The 27500-nt window shown below is 45.9% G+C and overlaps 3 protein-coding genes across 4 annotated transcripts in view; all 3 read left to right on the top strand.

The window, feature by feature from the left end:
• stx16 (syntaxin 16) overlaps nucleotides 1–2256 on the top strand; it is a 10849-nt gene extending 8593 nt beyond the window's left edge. For both annotated transcript variants that reach the window (XM_012832002.3, XM_012832000.3), the window contains exon 9: nucleotides 652–2256. In XM_012832002.3, coding sequence (XP_012687456.1) covers nucleotides 652–753 — 102 coding nt within the window. In that variant the 3' untranslated portion in view covers nucleotides 754–2256. The remainder of the gene's footprint in view (nucleotides 1–651) is intronic.
• A 366-nt stretch (nucleotides 2257–2622) lies between these two features.
• On the top strand, nucleotides 2623–15227 carry npepl1 (aminopeptidase like 1). Its single transcript, XM_031567884.2, has 12 exons — nucleotides 2623–2905; nucleotides 4524–4712; nucleotides 7741–7911; nucleotides 8051–8140; nucleotides 10177–10258; nucleotides 12074–12216; nucleotides 12636–12713; nucleotides 13027–13127; nucleotides 13476–13599; nucleotides 14276–14452; nucleotides 14780–14890; nucleotides 15071–15227. The coding sequence occupies exons 1-12, from the start codon at nucleotides 2756–2758 to the stop codon at nucleotides 15224–15226; spliced, it is 1572 nt and encodes a 523-aa protein (XP_031423744.1). The 5' UTR covers nucleotides 2623–2755; the 3' UTR covers nucleotide 15227.
• Nucleotides 15228–20807: 5580 nt separating this feature from the next.
• ctsz (cathepsin Z) lies at nucleotides 20808–26825 on the top strand. The gene is made up of 6 exons (XM_012832019.3): nucleotides 20808–20963; nucleotides 22124–22287; nucleotides 25146–25325; nucleotides 25641–25791; nucleotides 25973–26138; nucleotides 26358–26825. Exons 1-6 carry the CDS (start codon nucleotides 20818–20820, stop codon nucleotides 26481–26483), a joined length of 933 nt encoding a protein of 310 aa, XP_012687473.1. The 5' UTR covers nucleotides 20808–20817; the 3' UTR covers nucleotides 26484–26825.
• The last annotated feature ends 675 nt before the right edge of the window (nucleotides 26826–27500 follow it).

Genomic DNA, 27500 nt, shown 5'->3' with positions numbered 1-27500 from the left:
TTTAGTCCTTTAGTAGACCCTATACTTTAGTTCTTTAGTAGTTATGTGTGTGTGTGTGTGGTGTGTGTGTGTGTGCTGTAGACCCTATACTTTAGTTATTTAGTAGTTGTGTGTGTGTGTGTGTGTGTGTGTGTGTGCTGTAGACCCTATACTTTAGTTCTGTGTGCTGTAGACCCTATACTTTAGTTCTTTAGTGTGTGTGTGTGTGTGTGTGTGTGTGTGTGTGCTGTAGACCCTATACTTTAGTTCTGTGTGCTGTAGACCCTATACTTTAGTTCTGTGTGTGTGTGTGTGTGTGTGTGTGTGTGTGTGTGTGTGTGTGTGTGTGTGTGTGTGTGTGTGTGTGCTGTAGACCCTATACTTTAGTTCTGTGTGCTGTGTGTGTGTGTGTGTGTGTGTGTGTGCTGTAGACCCTATACTTTAGTTCTTTAGTAGACCCTATACTTTAGATCTTTAGTAGTTATGTGTGTGTGTGTGTGTGTGTGTGTGTGTGTGTGTGTGTGCTGTAGACCCTATACTTTAGTTCTTTAGTAGACCCTATACTTTAGTTCTGTGTGCTGTGTGTGTGTGTGTGTGTGTGTGTGTGTGTGTGTGTGTGTGTGATGCTGTTGTGCTGCTGTGGTGATGCTGTTGTCTCTCTTCTCTCTGCAGGCTGAACAGTACCAGAAGAAAAACCGCAAGATGCTGGTCATTTTAATCCTCTTCGTCATAGTCGTGGTTTTAATTCTCATTTTGTTTATCACAAAGTTTTAGCACACATTCCTACATTTGTGCGTGTGTATGAGGGCCTTATCTGTGCTCCAATCAGGATTGCCTGTCTCTACAACACTCCATACAGAAGAGTGATATTATGTTCAGTGTGTGCAACATCATCTCAAGGGTTTCCATTGGGACGGAGCACATCAAAACACACACACACCCTCCCTGTCTAAAGCTTATCTGATATCCAGTGCAATGGAATCTTAAAAATCCCCCCCACACACACATATACACACACACACACTCACACACACATACACACTCTCTCTGTCTCTTTAATGGATCAGTGAAACAGCGCTGATCTCCATACTTTGGAAATGGGAGCCCATTGTTGATTTGCGTATACTTGCGTAAGCTTTATCTGTGTTATGTCTGTCCAGCCTGGAAGAATTCCGTGTGTGTGTGTGTGTGTGTGTGTGTGTGTGTGTGTGTGTGTGTGTGTGTGTGTGTGTGTGTGTGTGTGTGTGTGTGTGTGTGTATTTTTTCTTTTCTTTGACTCTGATCTGATCTGAGGTTAACAGCAGTGTTGAGGAGAGGTGGATTGTGGCCCTACCCTCAGATGCCTTGAGTTTCTCCCACTGCTGGTGTTTGTCATGCTGTGAGACTCTGCCCCCTCTAGGAGGAGAGTGGCAGCACAGCTCTCAGACTGGAAAGCCCCCTATAGGAGGCGAGAGGTAGTGCACCACTGTCAGTTCCTGGTCATCACATAACATATCCTGCAGTAGTGTGAGAAGACTGCCGCTTTATCTCCATCTCCCTTCAGTCACCTGTGTGTGAATACCCTGCTGTTCCTTTCTGCAGCCCAGCAGCCAGAGTCTCTACCCATGCTGTCCAGCAGGGGGCGACCCAGTTCCCTCTGACAGCTCAAGGACTTGGGGAAAGTGTTGTTGTTGTTGTTGTTGTTGTTGTGCTTCTGGACCATTTCTGTTGTCATGTTGTTTACACATGCACTTTCAGGCCAATCTGATTGGCCATCGACTCTCGTGTGTGTGGACTGATGTCTGGGGGTTCTATCCTGGCTATGGAGTCTACTGTCTCCTGTAAAATATGAAGTAATTATTTATTTTCAAGTGTACAAATTGTGAAGATTGTATAGAGGGGATGCCTATGGTTTGAATGGTGTGGGGAAATGTAAGATAAGTTATCCACAATCAAGTCCACTACACTTTTCTGTCTCAAATTCAATTCTGTATCTGACATACCTGTTTGTTTGTTTAATCTTGTTTTGAAACTGGTGTTGAGATGGTGTCATATACCACGACTGCTTCATACTCTGTTTGATCAAGTCGCTTTTCTCAGAAATGAGTGGATCGTGGCTAAAGATGCTTCCATATCCGGGATGGGGACCGTGTCAGTGACATCACTGGCTTCCGTGTTATGATGTTTTCTGTGTGATGGAGAAACAGGTGCCACCCTATGACACTGTACGGACGTATCGTAAGCTGCACAAGGGGTTATGTATGGAGAAAGATTTTACAGAATAAACATGAAATGTGATTGTGTTGTGTTTAACATCAGAGGAATTTCACTATGGAAGACAAGTTTACAATTATTAAAAAAAAAAATCTTGGGTAACCTTCGGAATGGCTCTATACAGAGAAGATATTACCTCATTAGCCTATTCTCTCTGGGTGAAGGCTGGTCTGTGTCATGAGGCTGTGAGCAACTATTCCAAAAGTCTACTTTCAAATCAAATGAATACCTTTTAGTGTAATACATAGGGCCAGCTGTGGCTTGGGCTGTACAGTGTGTGAAGACTGACTAATGTTATTGGCTCGAGTATGGTGTATGCTGACACTGAACCAAGAGTAACACGACCCAAAGACGATCGACCATAGACATATATACATATCTATATACGGTATGTGTATGCGAGCGACCCCACGGCACTAGCGTGCGCGGTCCTTCAAGCACTCGCGAGAAGCGGAACAATAATCAGTGACAAGGAGGTCAAAGTTCGTCTCTCCATCAAACCTCCTGGTTACTCTGGCTAAAGATGGCGAATGTGGCGCTCGAGTTTAAGGCGTCTGCCGGGGACTCCGAGCCGCAGAATCGCCCGATTTTAATCATCGGCCAACTGGGCAACCTGCAGCAGCTGAACTGGACACAAGTGAAGGGCAAGCTGCAGCCGGCCGTCACCAAAGAGGTAGAGAGACATTTGCCGAAGAAAGGGAACTAACCTGTTTCCGAAACTGCATGTTCATTGAGCGTTAGTGGCAGGACTAAGTTAGTAAACAGCACCGGGTTAGCAAGTTGCATTTACTGATAAGTAAACGTTTCTGTACCTTAGTTTAATAAAATATTTTGCTATTATTTCGCCGCCGTTGGATGTTCTAATCTACTGCAAGATTATAAAATGGTCAGCTAGGCTAACTATCTAGCTGCCTTAAGACATCGGTAGGGGTCTCGTTAGCTTAGCATGCTATCTAAAGTCTTTTCAGATTCAGCTGTAACTGTGAGGCTCATGTAAAGCTAGCTTTGCAGCTAGCAGAACTTCAGTGATGGGCGGTGGTTGCAGGTACAGAATGCACCTCTACTAGCTTGTTAAAAGAGATTGACAGTGAGCTAATCCGGCATCATTACCAACTCATCTAAGCCTCTTGGCTAACTTTGATTCATTTGACTTTCCGGACGGGAAGCTATGAACGGTTGGACAAATTCGAGAATGGACTGTGCTCTCGTTTTTTTATTTTACGTCTCGGCGCCTCTGAAGTACCAATTACTCTTAGTGCAACAGCTGGTTATCAGTGTTGGCACATAATAAAACTAACGACCTTTAATCCGGGTACCTGGCATAACAGTAATGGAAGTAAAAATGGTTAGGTAACTGTTAGGCCTATATACCATTCGTCTGAATGAGTGAGTGTGTTTTATAAGTTCTGTGCGGACGGAGTGTCCCGGTTTGCTGCGTAGAGCACCTGGTCCGTAACGGAAGCAAGCGTGTTGACTCTGCAGATTGTACTCTGGAACTTAATGAGCCTCTCATGATTTTAAACGGGAGTTTGTTAGAAGATGCTTGTGTGTGAAGGTCAGTTGCCTGTCATCCTGTAGCTGTGTGTGTGAGGGGGAGAATCATCTCCCTTAGGTTGCCTGTGGTGTGAAGGAGCTTCTTGTCTGTGTGGTTGTGAACTTTCTGTGTGTGTCTGTTCCTCTTCCAGTCTTCCATGAAATACCTAAACCTGTCCCTTGGTTTCAGGTATGGCAGTTTCTGAAGAGGTGTGTGTGCGTGAGGGTGACCATGAGCGAGTCTGAATAGGAGGACAAAGGGCCAGGAAAGAGGACACCTCAAATATTTAGTTTCATTTCACATTACATTCATCATTGCTACTTATAGGTATCTAGTTTCATCATTGCTACTTCTAGGCAATGGTTGCTGTTGCATGTGAAAAAGGAAGACCCATGCTCAAAAGGACACTCCGCCTAGGTCTGGACAGAAAGCTCGAAAAGACAGACAGGTGGTCACCCTAGTGTGTGTGTGTGTGTGTGTGTGTGTGTGTCTTTGTCCTCTCTGTTCTCAGATATGGCAGGTGTGTGTCCTCTGCCTTCAGTATGGCAGACTGTGTTTAAATATATGTGTTTGTGTGCTCTCATCCCTCACATATGGCAGACTGTGTTTTAATATGTGTGTGTGCCCTCGTCCCTCAGGTATGGCAGACTGTGTTTTAATATATGTGCGTGTGCGTGCGTGTGCGTGCGTGTGCGTGCGTGTGCGTGCGTGTGCGTGCGTGTGTGTGTGTGTGTGTGTGTGTGCTCTCGTCCCTCAGGTATGGCAGTCAGCTCTGGGCCTCCTGAAGCCCAACCCCACAGACAGCTGCCCTCTGTATCTGGGCCATGCGGTGGTAGCCTCCCTGCCGGCGCGGGTCAGCCGCCACAACAGCCCCTCCGCCGCCCACTTCCTCAGCCGCCTGGTCCGCACGTGCCTGCCCACCGCCGGGAACACACGCTGCATCCTGGTCAGTTTACACAGCTTTGCCCTGTGTGTGTGTGTGTGTGTGTGTGTGTGTGTGTGTGTGTGTGTAAGGTATTGAACACCACAACCCTGTGTGTGTGTGTGCAAGGGACTGAACACCACAACCCTGTGCGTGTGTGTGTATATGAGAAACACCACAACCCTGTGTGCGTATGTGTGAGAATCACCACAATCCTGTGCGTGTATGTGTGTGAGCAACACCACAACCGTGTGTGTGTGAAACACCACAACCCTGTGTGTGTGTGCAAGGTATTGAACACCACAACCCTGTGTGTGTGTGTGTGTGTGTGTGTGTGTATATATATATATATATATGAGAAACACCACAACCCTGTGTGTATGTGTGACCGTGGTTACATGGATTCGAATAACTGCCTTAGTCGGACTGAAATCGCATTATCCGTTTCATTTAAGCACCTTAGTCGGATCGTAGTCGGACCGCACATAGTCGGACTAACACCCCTGGATAACTCGATCCGATCCAGTTGATAGTTCGACTATTGCGGCATGTAACGGTGAATTGGATAAGCAACTGCTCCCTCTCTCCCTGCCAGGTCGTGACCCGGAAGACGAAAGAGGGATAAGTTGTCTCAACTGTTCATACTAATGACACGGTTTTTTATGAATATCCTGCAGACTGTCTCACAAGCTTATTCTTGTTGATTATGAACAAACATAACAGAAGAGGTCCGAAGATATGAGCACCTTTACAACCCCTCCTTAAACACGTATAAGGACGTTCCACATTTTATTTGGTTAAAACAACAGCAGTACTGTCAAATCAGCTGTCACTCGGCTATTACCTGACCAAGGTTCCATGGCAATGTTCCGAAAGCCCATTTTTCCGACAGCCCGCTGTTCCGAAATTGTGAGTACAGCAACGTGAACCACTATAGCCCACATGCACATCCCAATGAATCACACAATCATAAACATACAAATGCCTTTATTTCACAAGCATTAACTTGAATTCAGAATATTATTATACACACATGCATTTGCATCGCGATGATACAAAAATATTTTTATGCATTCATGCATGCTTTGTCAGTGCTTGACAAGATCTGCGTAATGTCCTGCGACAATCTGCCGGTGATGTCCTTCGCATGAGTGGTAGCCTACCCCATATTCAAAACCAGAGTAGGCTAAGTTAACAAATATTGCCTAGGAAAAGTTATATGCGTGATAGCCCGGTGAGCGTCTCCGCTCTGCTGTGCAAACGAAATGCTGTGTGTGTTTTGTGCCACTTAAAATATTTCGAAATTTTGCCAGGGGGACTATTTTTCAGAATATTGAGATTTCGGAATATCGGGCTTTCGGAACACTGGGCTGTCTCCCCTGACCAATACCTGTCAAACTCGGTGATACTATTCACAACTAATTTGTCGATCATTTTATCAAATATGATGAAATTTGGTATTGTGCACGCGAGGCACGCGTGAGTTTAGTTTTGTTCAGTTATCTGGCGCTGAAAAAAAGTGAGGCAAGCGTGAGTTGAGTTTTGTTCGGTTATCTGGCGCTGCCCTCTAAAGACAGAGACGTGACAGGTGGATCGAGATATTTTCCCGTAAATACCTTTTATAGACAACATCGATCATACACTCCCATTGCACTCAAACGAGGAGATATTGTATCAATTAGCCTATTATGTATTGTATTAATTGCACAGAGTTCCAGTGGCGCATGCAGCCGTACGCACTGGGCGTACCTTCTGCTACGCGAGAAGAAGAAAAATATATCATGAATGCATATTTATTAAAATGGGGAAACTATAAAATCGGAGTACAGACAACTAATGCCCAGCGTTGACGATGCAGATACAGAGCTGGAAACAGCTAAATGAGTTACGCAGTGAACTTTATCAAGCCCTGGAAAGTTCGGCAAATTTCTACCCAAACATTCATTGCGTCCTGAAGGTCTTGTATCTATCTACGAAAAGACTGACTGGACTTGCTCTCATGAATATTCACACAGATTTGGAAATCGACAGCGAAGAAGTACTAAAACAATTTGATGCAACTGGCAGAAGGGCAATGCGTTTAGGCTGTAACCCATTATTTGCGCGTGTGTGTGAATGTGCGTGCGTTTCTCTCGCCTTTTATCTTTCACCTTTGAATAATGTAACTTATAAACACATCGGCCCGGCAGAAACAAACAAACAAACAAACAAACAAACAAACAACCCAAGAGGCAACACGCATTTCTGGACCGATGAACAGACGCGATTCATGCTCAATCAACTGTTGTTGTTATTTGTAGTGGTGAAGAGGTCAAGCGGAAAGGGCTGTATCACCACTAGTTGTAATGAAAACAGCGCCACCTATCGTATCGGATATGACATGCTTTCGGCCAATGATTCGATTTATTCACTGCCATGTATATTGGGATAATAGCACTTGCCCCAAAAGATAGCATAGTCCGACTAAGCAAAGATTCGAATTATACCATCATGTAAACACACTGAGTGTGTGTGTGTATATGAGAAACACCTCAACTCTGTGTGTGTGTGTTTGTTTGTTTGAGTGTGTGTGTGTTTATTTGTTTTAGTGTGTGTGTGCAGGTTCTGTCGTGCTTCCTTGTTGTTGATCATAAGGAAGTGTAGAGGCACCTGACTTTCCCCATAACCAGGTCAAACCACCTCTCCAGATGCAGAGTGTGTGTGTGTGTGTGTGTGTGTGTGTGTGAGCGTGTGCGAGTAAGAGACACTGAGCTCTGACTAGTGTTCATTAGGGATGGAATAATATGTGGTGTATATTAGTTGGCTTGCAGGAGAGAATGTAAACAAGATTCTTCAGAAGTTACTACGCTACAGAAACTAAACTACATACCATCACATTTACCTGAGTGAGTCTGAAAGGAGTCTTCCCTGTGTGTGTGTGTGCGTAGGTGGTGTGTGTAGGTGGTGTGTGAGCGCTCAGATGTGTTTGCCTCGGCGTGTGCCGTCTCTCGGGCCTTCCCTGTCTGTAACTGTGTGTGTGTGTGTGGTGTGTGTGTGTGTGTGTGTGGTGTAGGTGGTGTGTGAGCGCTCAGATGTGTTTGCCTCGGCGTGTGCCGTCTCTCGGGCCTTCCCTGTCTTCACTCGCCGCTCCTCTTCCTCACGGCGGGCGGAGAAGAAGCAGGTTACCGTGGAGTTTATCACCGTTGGCAACAACAACGGCCCTCTGGATTCCAGCACCCTGAAGGTACAAGACACCCCTCAAATGACTCCTGGCACACACCCACATGACCCCACCTCGTGTGTGTGTGTGTGTGTGTGTGTGTGTGTGTGTGTGTGTGTGTGTGTGTGTGTGTGTGTTAACTCTGATCTCTCTCTCCGTGTAGTGTCTGAATAATGCAGCAGACGGTGTGAGATTGGCTGCACGGATCGTGGACACACCCTGCAGTGAGATGAACACTGATCACTTCCTGGAGGTGTGTGTGTGTGTGTGTGTGTGTGTGTGTGTGTGTGTGTGTGTGTCACCATTTTAAAATGACTGGTGACTGATGGGTGGATGGATACTTTATTTATCCCGAGGTAAATTTAGGACATCCAGTAGCTTACAACTAAAAGTAGTGAAACTTACAAAACATAAATAAACACAAATAGTAATGGACATACTAAACAATCATTTAAAACTAAGTTGCAAAAGTGAGATATACAGTCTGTGCAAAGGGCTAATATAACCAGTACAAGGATGGGCAGTGGGTTGCTATGGTAAGATGGGATGGAGGATGGGTGAGGGCAGACTGAGGTAGACTCATGCAGAGAAGTCCATCTCCCCCATCCCCTTCCGCGTGGAGTTGTACAGCTGAATGGCCCTTTGTTGGCTGACCAGTCCAATTTATCGTCAAGATGAACACCTAGGTATTTGTAGGTGTTGACCACGTTTAAAACTATACGATTTTGCATATTTTTAGTATCCATACTTCATTAAAATAGTGCAGAATTTTTTTTAAGGATAGGTTAGCCGAAGGGATATCGGATGGCCCTAATAAAAATAAAAACGAGGCTTTATAAAAAAACGATAACTAACTGAAACTGTATTGTGTCTTTACAAAACTAACTAAAATAAAATAGAATTATAGAGGAAATGTCCTTAGTTTTCGTCTTGAGATTAGGCTACCTGGAACAGTAACGTGCGGTGAGGTTCGTGGCTGGTGAGGCACTGACTCTTTCAGAGTCAGATTTACAAATATATAAACCCAATACAGTAGCTTAAATCACCATTCAATTGGCAGCTTGCACATTGACTACTGGTTGTTTTTCATATCAGCATTCTTTACACACACATAGGTAAGGTAGCTACATACAGTTGGCAGCTGCTAGCTTGTGATGAACTCGTGTTAATATGTGTGATTATGCACTCGTGAATATGAACTCTTACGAAGTTGCACAGGCCCCCTGAGGGTCTCCGCTGTACGTCCAAAACCAAATCTATTCTTGAGGTTAAAAATATTTTCAAAGCAATTTGGCTTTGGGTGTGAGAAGTCGATCGAGTTATCTTCTGTCCCGTCGTTTGAAGCATACCTTTTAGCTACGGCATTGGTCTCCCATTATTGATCAATTCACGTTTTGATTGAAAGTCCAGTTATGAGAAATGTTTTAGCTTAGCTATAGAATCTTCCATTTTCGTAGTCAAGGTAAAATAAAAGAAGAGTAACGGCAGAACAAGCATAAACCCGACCGGTGGGCTCTCGCATGCTCCCTTCATTGAAGCAGAGGTACTGTTTGCCTCCTCTCCATGCTTTTTCACTGCGGCGTTACGTCAGATCAGCAAAACTAAATAGGTTCTACGCATGCGCTTAACCCAGTTTGTGAGGGATTGCGCAATCTGAGATGAGGCACAGCTCGTCGCTGCCTCACCGTCTCGCTGTCTCCTTTCTGTTTGAACAGGACATGCGCAAATTCTGACTGACACACGTCTGAAAGTGAATACTTTTTTTTAAATGGTATGTTTGGTGATTTTTTTATTACATATTATTTATTGTAGCTTGTATCTTCTATTCATTTTGAGCATTAAGCTTCCCCGACTGCGGATTTCATGATATTTATGGCAGGTATTGTATCGAAGTCATCATTTTGGTATCGTGACAACACTAGTGAGAGCACAGTCCCCTGTGGAACGCCGGTGCTGCAGACCACAGTCTCGGAAAGGCAGTCTTTAAGCCTGACAAACTGGTCTCTCCGTCAGGTAGTCTGTTATCCAGGATACCAGGTGGACGTTCACACCCATCTGCAAGAGCTCAGTCGGAAGAGCTGGATGCTGTTAAAGGCACTGGAGAAATCAAAGAACATGATTCTGACAGCACCTTTCCCCTTATCCAGATAAGAGTGTGCCCTGTGCAGTAGGTAGATGATGGCATCTCCCACGCCCACCTTCTCCTGGTTCTGCAGGGGGAAGGGCTGTATGTTTATTTTTATATATATATACAGTATATATATAACATTTTTGTGTGTCTGTGTGTAGGAAATCCGTGCTGTTGGGCAGGAGCTGGGTATCACCCCCACCATCATCCGTGGAGAGGAGCTCAAGCAGAAGGGCTTTGGAGGTACAGTCAACACACACATTCATACACTCACACATACACACACACACACACACACACACTCATATTCACACACACACACAGTTATCTTCTAGAACAGAGGTCTTCAACCGGGGGTCCGCGACCCCCAGGGGGTCCGCGGAGGTACTGCAGGGGGTCCGCCAAATTATTTCATCTGAAGCATTTTTTCCCTCTTCCAAAAATTAAAAACGTCCAAAAGACTACATAAACATAAACAGAACGTTAAAAATGCTTTCTATTCCTTAAAAATAATTTCCTACATAGGCTACCCATGAGTCTTCACGCGATAATTTGATCATAATGGTAACATATGCACTTTTAGCTACATTTAGCTATCTGGTGCCAAAAGACGTTACCTGCTATAACCATACAATATGAAATGATTGATCGTTTTGTAATTTCTCGGAACAAAAGCTCCACGTCAGACACCACTGATGGCGGTTCAGATGATCTACCTTCAGAGGATGCCAACACCCCTTCCATGAACAGCCAAAAACGCAAACGGGAGAAGACACGTAAATATTCAGAGAATTATCTGAAGTTTGCCTTCACCTACAAAGAGAACGATGGTGAAGAATTAGCAGTGTGCGTGTTTTGCCCTTCCGTGCTATCAAACGAAACTATGAAACCATCAAAGCTGCAACGACACTCAAAGGCAACCCATGCTCACTTGAAAGAAAAAAAACATTTAATGTTTCCCGTTTAAAATCTTTTGAGGGCCAGCAGACCTTGATGAGACAATCAGACAAAGTGTGCGAGCTAGCTTTAAAAGCCTCTTATCAAGTTGCATTACGTGTCGCTCAGACCAAACAGCCATACGTAATTGCGGAAAGTTTAATATTGCCAACAGCTAGTGATATGTGCAAAACAATGTTTGGGAAAAAACTGAAAAGCATCCCAATGCAAAACTCCCGAAGGCAGATTATTTTGCACTACAATTAGACGAATCCACCGATGTGTCAAACGCTCGGCTTTTAGCTTTTTTGTGATTTGTCGACCAAAATGAGATGCAGGAGGAATTTATATTCTGTAAGCAGCTGCATGGACGTACAAAAAGTTCAGAGATTTTCAAAGTGATCGACAATTTTTCCCGTGAACATGATATACCCTGGCCAAAATGTGTCGCGATGTGCACAGACGGTGCAAGAGCCATGTATGACTCACTGCATGCTTCATAGGGAGAATGTTGTTGCCAAAGACATGAATGATGAATTCTCAAACGTCAGATCTCTCACTAGGTATGAGATATTTCATCCATACTTAAGCTTCTCAAGCTACTCATTTATGTGTCCCTCCCTAATTGAATACAGAGTGATGGCTAACTGTAAGGGAGAAAAAATGTCAATAATAAACAGAATAAATTGAAACGAGTTGTGTGTCACAGATGATTTGTAATTCTGTTCAAAAATGTGTAGGTGTGTGTGTGTGTGTGTGTGTGTGACTGACACTTAGTTCCAAATAAATTATATGAATATCAGGCCCAAATTTGGGGCGGCGGGGGTGGGGGTCCCTGCTCAGTGTCTCTCTCAGCCAAGGGGTCCTTGGGCTGAAAAAGGTTGAAGACCCCTGTTCTAGAACATAGAGAAGATGAACGGAAAACACTCATTAGGGGACAGCTGTAGTTTTATCAGGGCCGATACGATAATGAGTATCTGTGACAGAACCAGAACTGAAAACAGATCTGACATCATCACTGGACCTGCCAATCTCTCTTGAATCCATCTAAAGCTCTGTGTGTGTGTGTGTGTGTGTGTCTGTGTGTGCGTGTGTGTGTCTGCGTTTGGTGTGTGTGTGTAGGGATCTATGGAGTGGGCAAGGCAGCGGAGCACCCCCCTGCCCTGGCTGTGCTAAGCCACACCCCCTCAGCCGCCACTCAAACCATTGCCTGGGTGGGGAAGGGCATAGTCTACGACACCGGAGGACTCAGCATCAAGGGCAAGGTGTGTGTGTGTGCGCGAGTGATACCAGCGTGTGTGTGTGTGTGTGTGTGTGTGTGTGTGCGTGCGCGTGTGCGCGCGCGCAAGTGAATACCAACGTGTGTGTGTGTGCGCGAGTGATACCAGCGTGTGTGTGTGTGTGTGTGTGTGTGTGTGTGTGTGTGTGTGTGTGTGTGTGTGTGTGTGTGTGTGTGTGTGTGTGCGCAAGTGAATACCAACGTGTGTGTGTGCGAGTGAATACCAACGTGTGTGTGCGAGTGATACCAGCGTGTGTGTGTGTGTGTGATACCAGCGTGTGTGTGAGACCAGCGTGTGTGTGAGTGATACCAGCCTGTGTGTTTGACACCTGCACCTGTGTTGTGTGTATGTTAATGTGAAGCCTTGTGTTTCTTTTGCTGTGTGTGTGTGTGTTTTCTGTACAGACCACCATGCCAGGAATGAAGAGAGACTGTGGAGGAGCAGCGGCCATCTTGGGAGCCTTTAAGGCTGCGGTGAAACAGGTGAGGTGTGTGTGTGTGTTGTTGAGAGCAAACCCAGAGTGCTGAACCGTCTGTGTGTGCGCGTGTGTGTCTCGTCCAGAGTGCTGAACTGTCTGTCTGTGTGTGTGTGTGTGTGTCTCGTCCAGAGTGCTGAACTGTCTGTCTGTGTGTGTGTGTCTCGTCCAGAGTGCTGAACTGTGTGTGTGTGTGTGTGTGTAGTAATGAAGTAGGTGTGGGCTGGGCTAAAAGGATCACAGTGTTTTTGACAGAGACTTAAGGTCAGCCGTGATGTCTAACGATGTCACTGTTGTGTGTGTGTGTGTGCACGCTGCAGGGCTTTAAGGATAACCTGCACGCTGTGTTCTGTCTGGCTGAGAATGCTGTGGGTCCGACTGCCACCCGCCCCGATGACATCCACACACTCTACTCTGGAAAGTAGGTGCCCACACACAAACAAACACACACACACACACACACACACACACACACACACACACACACACACAGCAGTGCCCAGCAAACACACACACAGCAGTGCCCACATACACACACACACACACAGCAGTGCCCACATACACACAGCAGTGCCCACATACACACACACTCACACACACACACACACAGCAGTGCACACACACACACACACACACACACACACACACACACACACACACACAGCAGTGCCCACATACACACACCCACTGCTTTGTCAGGGTGTCAGGAGAGTCACTACTCTTCTTCGTTTCCTGACCTGTGTGTGTGCGTGTGTCCGTGTGTGTGTAGGACCGTGGAGATCAATAACACAGATGCTGAGGGTCGTCTGGTGCTGTCTGATGGGGTGGTGTACGCCAGCAAGGACCTCACAGCTGACATCATCCTGGACATGGCCACTCTCACAGGAGCTCAGGTGTGTGTGTGTGTGTGTGTGTGTGTGTGTGTGTGTGTGTGTGTGTGGGGGGGGGGGGGGGGGGGGGGGGAAGGAAGGAAGGAAGGAAGGAAGGAAGGAAGGAAGGAAGGAAATCAGGTGAGCAAAGGAGCAAAGTCCAATCCAGGCAGACACATTGACATTAACTGTGTGTGGGGGGGGAATTGTTTCTACTAGAACTTGTGTGTGTGTGTGTGTGTGTGTGTGTGTGTGTGTGTGTGTCATTCCAATGTTTGTGGGCCCTGTAAGCTGAAGAAGTAATATGTGTGTGTGTGTGTGTGAGGCTGATCAGGCGATCTGTCTGTGGTGTTTGGGGTTGGACATGTGACTGGGTGTGTCATGTGACTGGGTGTGTCATGTGACTGCTCTCGGCAGACTGTCATCACATTAGTCAGCACTTTGTGTTGGCATGGCAACAGGAGAGAAAGTCCAAACCATGTCTGGAAGAGCCGTGGTCTAAAAGGCAGAGTTGAGCATGTTCAACAGCCAATCAAATTACACCCCTCCCTTCCGTGCTCCTGAAGTTGTGGTGATTGGCTGGAATCGTTTATGGTTTGGTTTGATTGACAGGGGGAGGAATGTCAGCTCAAATATCAACAACCTGGCCACGGGGGGTGGGGATGGTGATGGGTGTGTCCTAACTTGACTCCTCCCCTAGGGCATCTCCACGGGGAAGTACCACGCCGCTGTCATGACCAATAGCGAGAAGTGGGAGGCGGCCTGCGTGCGTGCGGGGCGGAGCAGCGGTGATCTGGCACACCCCCTCGTCTACTGCCCTGAACTCCACTTCAGCGAGTTCACCTCCGCCGTCGCAGACATGAAGAACTCTGTAGCAGTGAGTACACACACACACACACACGCACACACACACACGCACACGCACACGCGCGCACACACACACACACACACACCCCCTCGTCTACTGCCCCAAACTGCACTTCAGCGAGTTCACCTCCGCCGTCGCAGACATGAAGAACTCTGTAGCAGTGAGTACACACACACACACACACACACACACACACACACTCCTACCTAGATGCACAATGTCAACTTAAGTGAGTTCACTATGGCTTTGACTGGGTGTAGTAAAGGTCATTAATAAATCTCTTTATAATTGTGTTAGTATTTAACCTGTGTGTGTGTGTGTGTGTGTGTTTGTCAGGACCGTGAGAATGCTCAGAGTTCCTGTGCTGGCCTCTTCATTGGTTCCCATCTTGGGTTTGACTGGCCGGGAGTGTGGGTGCATGTGGACATCGCCTCCCCTGTCCATGCTGTGAGTTACACAACACACACACACACACACACACACTCATATAAAATACTTGTGTGGACATGAATTTCTTTGATAAGTTTGACACAGTTCATTTGGCTTTGGATCTAACTGAAGTGTGTGTGTGTGTGTGTGTGTGTGTGTGTGTGTGTGTGTGTGTGTGTGTGTGTGTGTGTGTGTCAGGGAGAGCGTGCCACAGGGTTTGGTGTTGCTCTGCTTCTGGCTCTGTTTGGCCAGGCTTCTGAGGACCCTGTGCTGAACCTCGTCTCACCACTGGGGGGCGGCACCAGTGCCTCAGACCAGATGGAGCGTGACTGCAAGAGGAGGCGGCTGGTGTAGACACACACACACACACACACACACACACAGCAAGCCTCTGTATCTCAGTATAAACTCACCTCAGTGTCTCAGGCCCTGTGTGTGCTTCACTCACCTATCTGCGTGTGTGTGTTAGAGGGAGGGGGTTCTGGCTCACCAGGAAACGACACACACACACACCATTCACTCACTCAGCCTCGTTCGGGGCCCTGTCCTGTACCGTACCAGTGAATTAGTCATGTCCCCACACACACGTCACTGATTCCTGTCATTTGACCTTCTCCCGTCAGTGTCCTAAAGTGTAGTTTTGACCAGAGGAGCCGTGTTCGTGTGTGTGTGTGTGTGTGTGTGTGTGTGTGTGTGTGTGTGTGTCCCCCGGCTGCTGCTGTGATGAAGCTGGCTGCTCTCAGTAAAGTTCATTCAGCAAAGTTCATGAGTCATCGTCTCTTTTTATTGGTTCAGAATCATGTGACATCTGAGGTTCAATTACACTGAGGTCACGTGCCACTCTTGCTGCCAAACAACTCCGGTGTTGTGTGTTATTCTCAAGTTCATATTACTAAATATCTGTTCTGGTGGACAAGCAACAGCGGTCTTCTCAGCCTGTGAAGGCAATGCAACAAATACCTCACAATTAAATCAATGTATTAAGCGTTATGGTGTCGTGTGGGAATGGACGCTAAACGCTGAAATCGAATTGTTTATTTGTTACCCTGGCGACCTAGTATCATTAACGATGGTCCTCCAGAGGGGAGTGGATTAATGTGTTCGGGAGTCCCCCCCCTTCAATCACTATATTGGTATCAGAGTAAGCCCTTACTCCACTGATGCCCCTTGATTTCTCTCAGGACTTTCATGTCTGTGTGAAGCCATTTAACATCATCCGCAAGTGATGGGATCACTTTGAACAAGTTTTATGTTTTTTAGCAAGTTTTATGCCAGCTAATGACCCTTAAGCAACATTAAATGGTTTAATGCCAGAGTTACATTCGAATTACATGATACTTCGCTACCTAGCTGACGTTTTATCCTGTTCAATGTAACTTGTAACATAATAGGCAGAGGTAGAAACCCTCAGAGTGCCTGTGCAGCATGGCTACTTGGCCCCTAAATACATAAGCTTGATTTAGCAGTTCATATTAACATTCACACACCATAGCAACTGCCAACTGTTAAGATGGACCCCTAAGATAGAGGTAACTAGGATAGTTAATACACTGCTCAAATTAAAGGAACACTTTGAAAACACATGATGTTGGATATCTATACTGATAGACAGTTTAATGTCTTAGGAACGAAAGGATGCCACATCTTTTGATGGAAATAAAAGTTTTCAGCCTACACAGGGCTTAATTGTATAAACACCCCGAAAATCAAAGTGAAAGAATGATGTGGCAGGCTAGTTCATTTTGCCAAAATTCAATTTCTGCAATTTAAAATGCTTCTCAATATCTTGTGTGGCCCCCACGTGCTTGTATGCATGCTTGACAATGTCGCGGCATGCTCCTAATGAGACGACGGATAGTGTCTTGTGGGTTGTCCTCCCAGATCTGTCTAAGGGCATCAGTGAGCTCCTGTAAAGTCTGAGGAGCAACCTGACGGTGTCTGATGGACCGAAACATAATGTCCCAGAGGTGTTCTATCGGGTTAGGTCAGGTTAGGGTTTAGGGCCATTCAATTGTAACAATTCCTTCATCCTCCAGGTACTGCCTGCATACTCTTGCCACATGAGGCCGGGCATTGTCGTGCATCAGGAGGGACCCAGGACCTACTGCACCAGCGTAGGGTCTGACCATGGACTCAAGGATTTCAAGGTTCCGGAACACACACAAAGGCAAAATGGTGGATAGGTGATGTGTATTCCATCACCTGGGGCAGGCAAGATGTCTGCTAGGGTGTCATGAACATTTGTTCCTGAGGCCTACTTAGCAGAGGCCATGGTTGTGGCTTTCCAAGGGTGTGCCCAGACTATCAATACACATGGCACACACACACAGGAGAACATGCTTGCAATGCTTGTAAGTATATAAATGAATGGTAATATCAATTTCCATCATATAGCAAATGCCAATAGAGCTCCACGGTGCTGGGCAGTGAGCACAGGGCACACTACAGGAGGCCACCCTCATGAAGTCTGTTTCTGATTGTTTGGGCAGAGACATTCACACCAGTGGCCTGCTGGAGGTCATTCTGTAGGGCTCAGGCAGTGCTCAACCTGTTCCTCCTTGCACAAAACAGCAGATATCGTTCCCGCTGATGGGTTGAGGACCTTCTACGGCCCTGTCCAACTCTCCTAGAGTAACTGCCTGTCTCCTGGAATCTCCTCCATGTTCTGGAGATTGTGCTGGGAGACACATCAAAACTCCTGTGCCATCCTGGAGGAGGGACAATCTGTGCAACTTCTGTAGGGCTAAGAAATCGCCTCATGCCAATCGCCTCTAGCTAAAGCCAACACTAGTGGAAAACCGGTCAAAGAGATCAAGAGGGAGAAACTTGAAATGGCCTCTACATGCAAAACCAGTCCTGTTTTGGGGGTTGTCTCATTGTTGCCCCTCTAGTGCACCTGTTGTTAATTCCATCAACACCAATGCAGCTGAAACTGATTAACAACCCCCACTGCTACTTAACTGACCAGATCATTATCAGAAAAGTGCAATTGAATTCATGCCATACCCTGATAAAAAAGTGTTCCTTTAGTTTTTTTGAGCAGTGTAACTGGAATGAGACCTCGCAGGTTTTCTCGTCTCACGGAGGTTTGCGCTCGTAGCATCCCCGTTGAATACAGTTGGGTGGGAATACGCAACACCCGTTACTTTATCGGGATGGAAGACGAGTGAAAATTAGTTATCCTCCCCATGTGCACTGTTTTTTCTTGATACTTTACAGTTTTTCTCGATTGATTACATTCAAAAACTGGAACTTATGGCACAATGACCACAACCTGTAACTCATGTGCCAACTGCCTAAACCAATTCTGCTAAACTATAAGCACAATTATGTGCTTTAGACACAGATTTCAATTGTTAACCGCACTTTCTTCAACTCACAACACACAATTATCTGCTTTAGACACAAATTTCAATTGTTAACCACACTTTCTTCAAAACACTAAACACCATCCTCTCTACTTTGCACACTTCATCAATGCCAAAACCTCCTTGTGTTCAGACAGAACACACTGCTATTCAATTGGCAAAACTTCCATTTCCAAGGCTGTTGTGCAATTTGAAATCAAAGCTTTAGCAATATGATGGCCACAGGTTAGCTCCTGGTTTGGAGAACAATTGATGGCAACATTGAAGTGAGAGGTGATCAGAAAGGCAGAGGAGTGAGAGTAAGAGGAGGAGGAGGAGGAGGAGGAGGAGGAAGAGGATGAAGAGAAAGAGCAAGAAGGAGAGCCATTATCTCTGATGAGATTCGGGCCACTATGGTCAACCCTGTGGTCAACCATGGTTTGACCATGCGGGAGGCTGGCCAGAGGGTTCAACCAAATATAAGCCGCTTCTCAGTTGCATCCATTCTCTGGACATTCAGAAGAGCGAATAGGTAAGAAACACTACTATGACAGGAAAACACTAGTTTGAATGCCTTATCAGGAGCATAGTATTCTTGTATTTTCCATTGTACTGTATCTGTAAAATTACGTAAACAAATACAAAGTGCAACAATTGATGACCCAGACTAATTCCTAAACATCAATACAGTGAGCCTAGCCACAGTGGACTGTGTTCTAACACCTTGAGAATAAAGCAAGTGTACAGGGTGCCTTTTGTCAGAAACTCCGACAGTCAAACAGTTATGCTATGACTATGTGCAAGTCATATACATTTCCACAACTGATTGCGTCCTATCAGCACTGACACATTACTGTACTGTATTGCAATCCAATCCAATGTTACAGTTTTTCTCGATTGCTTACACACATGAAGCATGCCTCGTTTTCTCAAAACTCTAAACACAAATCCCTAAACCACTCACACAAAATGCAACAACATTCACAACACCGTGTAGGTCTATTTCTGATAGCACATTGTCAATATTGTCTTGAGCTAGAACAGGATGCAGTAGTTTTTTGTCCTTTTTTATTTTACATTTTTCTTTCTTTTTTTTGTTGACTGTACTGGCCTATATCCTATTGTTTGTTCTGTGCAAATCATTTACACATTCATTTGTGTTTGCTGTGATGTATAGGCTACAGCACTTTTGGAAAAAATAAAGAAATATTTTAGTTGTTACTGTATATTTGTGTGTTTTTTTTATATTTGCGTAAAAACATTATACAGTTATATTTTACTACAGGAGTAAGCGTATAGTAACATAATGTTCCTGATAAGGCCTTCATACTGGTGTTTTCCCATTTCATAGTAGTGTTTTCCATTGAGCACATCAGTGTTCAATCGATGCTTAGAATGTCTACTCATATAATGGGCTGTGTTTGTCATTAGAAAACAAAGTACCCTTTTGAGGTGACATAACACTGTTTTGAAAGCAAAGTTGCCTTTTGCAGGATGTATAAAGGGTTTTGCATTTTGTGTGAGTGGTTTTGGGATTTGTGTTTAGAGTTTTGAGGAAACGAGGCATGCTTTCAAAAAATGTGTGTTAGCAATTGAGAAAAACTGTAATGGGATTCGCATGTGAAGACCCGGATAGTATTGGTCCACCGCTAAATTCTGGTCGGCACCCCGCTTATGTTGTGCCACTTCTGGTCCGCTCCTGAAACACCCTCACCTTTAGTGCAACTGGGCGTGGATATTAAGAAAATAACAAAATGGTAGCAATTCCTGGAATTTCTCAATCATACCTTTGGCATAGTCTATTTAAAACATCAGCCGCTAAACAGAAGTGTAGGCTCTCTAGGTGAAAAAGGACTTGGGTCAATTAAAGACTTGTTACGCACTGGTAACATCTATACAAATATTAAGGGTTTGGGGAAATGACAGAAGAAGTATAAATGAGTAAGACAAAAAGGACATTTGAAAACGAGTGGCAAACCGGTGGGCCATTTTTGCCTCTAACTCAGGAGCGGACCGCCCGAAAACCGATGAACGAAAGGCCAGCGGACAGCCAGATTCAGATTGTGACAGACAGACAGACCGACAGTGGTTCACTGGCCATATGTAAACTAACCACACAAATAGCCTAAGATGCTGCATGCCTCGCAGTTCATTCGTTATACTGGCATAGAGAAAAGTTCATATTATTTAATTTCATGATGAAGAACCTATACGAACACCCAACATAATGTATTCTTTGTGAATTGCATTGATATATCGTAGATTTTGTATTTCGTGTAGTGATTTATTCTAGTGAATTTCCCGGCAGGGGTGTAGACCGCGGTTTGCGCGTCAGTTTCAGTTCCACTGTAGCCTTTGTATGGTTTTGTCTTTTCGTCTGAAAGAACAGAAGTGAAACCTCAGCTACCAGTCAACTACTTAAAATACTGCAGCAACGAAAGCGGAATATCATCACTAGATCATGTGAATGACACGAGAAAATCACCTGTATTTTCCAGACTAACAATTAACAACTCGGCCGGGTAAGTTCCTGGTTGGCCCTAAACTCCGCCTTCACTGGCAGCGCATAAATCCCCACAGGGAGCGGAGAGTAGTCATATGATTATTCGACTCAACATGGCTCGGGTCTCGATGTTTATGTGCTTGGTGTCTATGTGCCTGTTGTCTGGAGTTCTGGCTGGACGCTATTTCAACCAGAATCAACCATGCTACAAGCCGATGCGGAGAGACCGACTGGAAGTGAAGTATGCGTCTAGTTCTGTACTCACTTACACGAGACTTCACCTGTTTAAAACAACCAAACAAGACAATTGATGTTGACCTACTTGCTTACGTAGGCGGTTTATGAGGGTAACTTCTCCCGTCTTTTCAACGCAAGATTTATCAAGTAACATTTTAAAGTTGGTTACATCGCTTAACATATTTGTGAATACGTTAAACCGTAAGACATTTGTGCTTTGTTTCTTGTGGCTGAAGTTAACGATGTGAAGGAAAAAATAATATTCAGCGAATCTTTCGACTAAAAACAGTAACTGCCATTTTAAGTAAAATATTGTTGATTGTCCTTCTTGGGTTAAGTTTTCCCGTATAAACGGGGTTTTGTGGGCTAGCATTGCTTTAGCTCAGTGTAGAATTTACGCCTTTCAAGTAGAACACAACTTTGGAACATGGGAACAAACAACTAATAAATGTGGTGAACCAAATGTGGGCTTGATTAATGAATTTGTAGTTTTGTTTACTTAGATTGACACTTGATCACATAACTTTCGGCTGCAATGCAGTGCACTGCAATGCAGTGGTCCTTGCATGCTGATTTTAACAGTGCCAAGAAAAGTGTGGACTGCTCCCCGGGCTCTGACACACCTTTACGATCTCTTTGACTCTAGGACGTCATTCAATCTATTGCAGGCCGCTCATGTCATGAAAATTCGGCGCTTGAATTCTTTAAGAGAGAACAGAGTGCTGAGAAGGTAGCACAACGGCGTGACGTGACGTGCCCCTTCCGTTCAGTGCTGGCTCGGCTGCCGCCCGCTCGCTCGCTCGCATGGGGAGCCGCATAGTTCGGCGTGTGTGTCCTCTGCCTGGATAACTTACTGTGGCTAACACACACACACACACACACACACACACCTCAGATTCACACTGCATGGCCCTCCTTGTGGAGCCTTGCATTTGTGCGCTTGTTGGTGCTTGTAACTGGCCTGTGTTTGTGTACTCTGACGAGTTTGCAAACGGCAGTCTACCCAGACACCTAGTCCACCCTGTTGTGTTGAATGGTTTATTCCGCCGCCCCGGGGCCGCACTGGTGAGCCAGAGGTCATCTTGTGCTTGTTTGCGTTGTGACGTGACGTGATGTATGTTTGTGCACGGCGGTGGAGTCTGACTGAGCGCGCTCCGTCTGCAGGACTGCCCTGCGGCCGCATGAGTACCTGAACGTGGCCGAGCTGCCCAAAGCCTGGGACTGGAGAAACATCAATGGGACCAACTACGTCAGCACCACCCGCAACCAGCACATCCCACAGTACTGCGGATCCTGCTGGGCGCACGGCAGCACCAGCGCCATGGCGGGTGAGACACACACACACACACACACACCAGCTGCCAGTATGTTCCTCTGAGATTCTCACACACACACACACACACACACACACCAGCTGCCAGTGTGTTCTTCTGAGATTCACACACAGACCTGGTTACTCCGCAGCACTAAAGACTGGCAATTCTGGACTTAGGTGGCGGGGCAGAGAGAAGTTTAGCTGAGCACCTCAAACCCCAGGGTTCCACTCTGAGACTCTAGAACCTCAGGGCTCCACTCTGAGACTCTAGAGCAGTGGTTCTTAACCTTATTTGAGGTACTGAACCCTGCAAGCTTCATTAGTGCATTCACCGAACTCTTCGTAATTGAAAAAAAAAAAAAAAGATATGATTTCTTCAAAACATAGGTATATATACAGTTATGTGCAAAATAATAGCAGTGTGTTTAAAACAACAGAGAAAAAGTTCCATGTTCCTAATAGCATTTATTTCAATACATACAAAGGCACTAGGAGCAGCACACATTCAATTCCACATGAAAAAATGAACTTTTTTTTTTTTTTTAAACTGAAAATAAAGAAAAAGATTATTCGGCTGTTCAAAAAAAATAGCAGTATCTGCATTTTCATTTACGAACTGGAATATTTACAGTATAAACTTTAAAATTAAATGAAGATTTAGCCCCTACTTTAAGCACTGAACTAATATTTAGTTGTGTAACCATTATTTTGTATCACTGCTTTACATCTGTTTGGCATAGAGTCAACTAACATTTGACACCTGCTAACAGAAATTGCAGCCCAAGCTGACTGGACTACACTCCACAGATCTTCTGCATTCTTAGGTTTTGCATCAAAAACTGCATTCTTCAGGTCACTCCACAAATTCTCAATCGGATTGAGGTCCGGGGATTGGGCTGGCCACTTCATCACATCAATTTTGTTGGTCTGGAACCAGGATGTTGCCCGCTTGCTGGTGTGTTTGGGGTCGTTGTCCTGCTGAAACACCCATTTTAAGGGCATTTCTTCCTCAGCATAAGGCAACATGACCTCTTCCAGTATTTAAACGTACTGAAACTGGTCCATGGTGCCTGTTATGCGATAAATGGGCCCCACTCCAAAGTATGAGAAACATCCCCAAACCATTATGCTCGCACCTCCATGTTTTACAGTCTTCACAGTGTACTGTGGCTTGTATTCAGTGTTTGGGGGTCGTCTCACAAACTGTCTGCGGCCTTTAGACCCAATAAGAACAATCTTGCTCTCATCTGTCCATAGAACATTGCGCCACTTCTCTTTCGGCCAGTCAATGTGTTCTTTGGCAAACTGTAACCTTTTCAATACATGTCTTTTTTTCAGCAGTGGTCCTTTACGAGGGTTTCTTGCAAATAGTTTGGCTTCACATAGGCGTCTTCTGATCGTTGAAGTGCTCACAGGCAAATGAAGATCTTCTTTGATCTCTCTGGAGCTGATCATTGGTTGTTTCTTTGCCATTCTTGTTATTTTACGATCTACGCGGATGGTGGTATTCCTTTTTCTCCCACGTTTTTCTGGTTTTCCTTGCCATTTTAAAGCATTGGAGATCATTTTAGCTGAGCAGCCAATTATTTTCTCCACTTCTTTATAAGTTTTCCCCTCTCCAATCAACTTTTTTTATAAGAGTTCTCTTCTCTTCAGTGCAATGTCTAGACCGACCCATTTTACCACTGGACAAGGGCTAAAAGCAGCAGGTACAACCCCTGCTGCCTTCCTTCCTTAAATAAGGGCCATTATTGACACCATTTCTTCACCGACTGATTGACCTCCCTAATTGAACTCCACACTGCTATTAATTTGAACACACCCATTTGAACACCTTTCATTAAATTAGTCAATTACCCCGAATCAGCAGCATGCATGTCATGTCTGTTAAGTCTGTTGTTTGGCCATTGCTCTGCTGCACCTAGTCATGAATTAGTTCCCATGTTGTATCATAATTTCTGCCAAAATCAGTACTTAAACACATTAGTGATGTGAGACTGCTATTCTTTTGCACATAACTGTATATATTAACGGCCCGACATTGCTAGTGTGAACCAAGCTATACTGTGTGTGTCTTGACCCCTACCGAACCCCTGAGAGTGACTCAACGAACCCCTGGGGTTCGGTCGAACCCAGGGTAAGAACCACTGCTCTAGAGCCCTAGTGGTGTTGTGACTACAGAGAGTGGGTGTGGTCAGCCAGGTGCCAGGACCTGCTGCTCACTCGTACAGCTCAATGCAGTTCCACATTATTCTCCACACTCACTGAACCCAGACCAGTGACCAAGAGACTCTCTCCCAATGACCCTAACAGGACTGCTGCAAGGGGGGGTGATGGGTTCAATGGGGTTCAATGATGTGAGTGGGAAGAGCTCAGGATTCCTATGAAGTTAGCCGTCCGCTCAGAGGATTCCTATGAAGTTAGCCGTCCGCTCAGAGGATTCCTATGAAGTTAGCCGTCCGCTCAGAGGATTCCTATGAAGTTAGCCGTCCACTCAGAGGATTCCTATGAAGTTAGCCGTCCGCTCGGAGGATTCTTATGGGAGACATCAGGAATGGCAGCAACTGAGCTAACTGCTAACTGCTATCTTCAGTCATGGGACTCTACTGGAGGGGAGTGTTCTGAGTAATCAACTTCCCTTTGTTAGAGTTCTACTGTTAGCAGATAAAGGCTTTTAGTTTTCTTCCTCATGCAAGCACACCCGAGGCTTTCCACATGAGTGAACACGCACACGCACACGAACACACACACACACACACTTCCCCTCCAGGTCATTTAGTGATGATGTGCTCAAAGAGCCTCCTAGAGACGAGTCATGTGTTCACACAGATGCCTCAACATGCTGTGTGTGTGTGTGTGTGTTCTCTGCAGACCGCATCAACATCCTGCGTAAGGGGGCGTGGCCCTCATCGTACCTGTCGGTGCAGAACGTGATTGACTGCGGGGAGGCGGGCTCCTGCCACGGCGGCGACCACTCAGGAGTGTGGGAGTACGCGCACACACACGGCATCCCCGACGAGACTTGCAACAACTACCAGGCCAAGGATCAGAGTAAGACCCACACACACACACACACCACACACCTACACACCTACACTCAGGCCTCCCCTAACCCACGGATCACACACACTACACACACACACACACACACACACACACACACACACACACACATAATGCCACCACACCCCCCACACCACACTACAGCTCCTGGCAGTTCAGACAGAGGGGTAACTCCATCTTTGCTCTCTCCTGCCCCCTGCTGGGCAGACATTGGACATGGGCTCATAAACATGGTAAAATGTTAAATGAAGAGACTACATTCAAACTCATTGAATTAATAAAAGTGTGTGTGTGTGTTGGCAGAGTGTAAGCCCTTTAACGAGTGTGGCACCTGCACCACCTTCGGGGTGTGTAATGTGGTGAAGAACTACACCATCTGGAAGGTGGGGGACTTCGGACCGGCCAACGGGCTGGAAAAGATGAAGGCCGAGATCTACACCCGAGGACCAATCAGGTAACGGATCAGAAGATGACTAAGGGGTGCTGGGGGGGGGGGGGGGTTGAATGATGAATGTTGTGTAAGTCAAGTGCTTGTTTTTGGTGATGAGGGCTGGTGTGGTTCTGCTGGGCTGGTATGGTTCTGCTGTGGGGTGTGGTGTGGTTCTGCCGGTGGTGATGCTTGTTGTGTTCTGCAGCTGTGGCATCATGGCGACGGAGACGCTGGACGCCTACACCGGGGGCCTCTACTCCGAGTACATTAAGGAGCCCTACATCAACCACATCGTGTCTGTAGCGGGCTGGGGGGTCGACCCGACCGGAGTCGAGTACTGGATCGTCCGCAACTCCTGGGGGGAGCCTTGGGTGGGTGTTTGGCTTCACGCTACACACACACACACACACTCACACACACACACAAACACACACACGGCCTAGTCATGTAGGAGTTAATGACTACCTAACGTCTTCAGCTGTTTAGTTTTAGTAGTAGTTGGTCATTAACGTGATCCTTCCATGACCCCAGTTTACACCGTGTTATTATACAGTAGGATTTTATTCTCATTCTCTCTTTCTCTCTCTCAGGGGGAGAAGGGATGGCTGAGGATCGTCACCAGTTCCTATAAGGGAGGCAGCGGTAGCCAGTACAACCTGGCCCTGGAGGAGGACTGCATGTATGGCGACCCCATCGTGCCCAAGAACTACATGTGATCGACACGCGTGACCACCGCTGACCGATCTTCAGAAGGACTCTGAGACGGCAGCCTATCAGGAAAGGGAAATCTTCACCATGTTGATTGTACTCAACAGCTCCACGTTAATTGCTGGACTGTTGACCTGCTTTTTAAAGGGAAGGTGTAAATGTTGTGCCAGTATTTAGTCCACTGTTGACAGCCTTGTTGCCTTTAAGCGTGAAGCGCTGGACTGAAGGCGCATGCTGCCAAAGATGCAAAGTCAGTATGACGCTGCTGTTTTTATAAAGTACTTGTCTTCCTGTGACTTCACCTGTTTATCATGGCATGTCCAATAAAGCCTTCTACACACACACACACACACCTGGCATGGGAAGTCTTTTTCTTTTGCGATGATTGGGTTGGAATGTTGGTGTCTGCGCTTCAGAATCTTTCTGCAGGAACCGTGGAGGCGACGGCTTCTTTTTCCCAAAGGCATCACACCCTGGTCTGTGTCTGTGTCAGTCGACGACTGCATCGTTACACACACACACCCTGGTCTGTCTGTAATTATGCAGTCGTCGACTATCATTACACTGGTCTGTGTCTAACTATGCAGTGGTCACCTATTACACACACATTCTGCAGAAGTCGCCCCGCACCCCCCTGCCCAGTGGTGTTCCTGCAGTCCAGGCTCTGAGCGTAAGGCTGTGGCCTTGATCGAGCCGTACGCCATTACTCCGCCCATGGCTTCAGGAGCACAGCAGGGAGTGGTGTGATTGGCTGAGCTCCTTTCAGGACCCTCACAACATGACAGAGGACTACGACTCTACGTCTTTAACTCCCCCCCCCCCCCCTTCCTCACGCGCTGCCATGTCCAGCACCTGTGCCTGGCTGAACTACAACTCAATCATATGCCTTAGTGAGCTGAAACATAACGTTTTTTGTCTCTGTTCTTAAGTGCTGACATGTCTAACTCTGTATGTGCTTCCAAGTGTACCTTCTGTGTGTGTGTGTGTGTGTGTGGGCTGATAAGCAGAACTAATAATCCTTCTTT

This window comes from Clupea harengus, chromosome 5 (assembly GCF_900700415.2).
Source record: "Clupea harengus chromosome 5, Ch_v2.0.2, whole genome shotgun sequence".
NCBI lineage: Eukaryota > Metazoa > Chordata > Actinopteri > Clupeiformes > Clupeidae > Clupea > Clupea harengus.
Note: the sequence above shows the minus strand (reverse complement) of the source record. Positions and strands in the feature narration are given on the sequence as shown.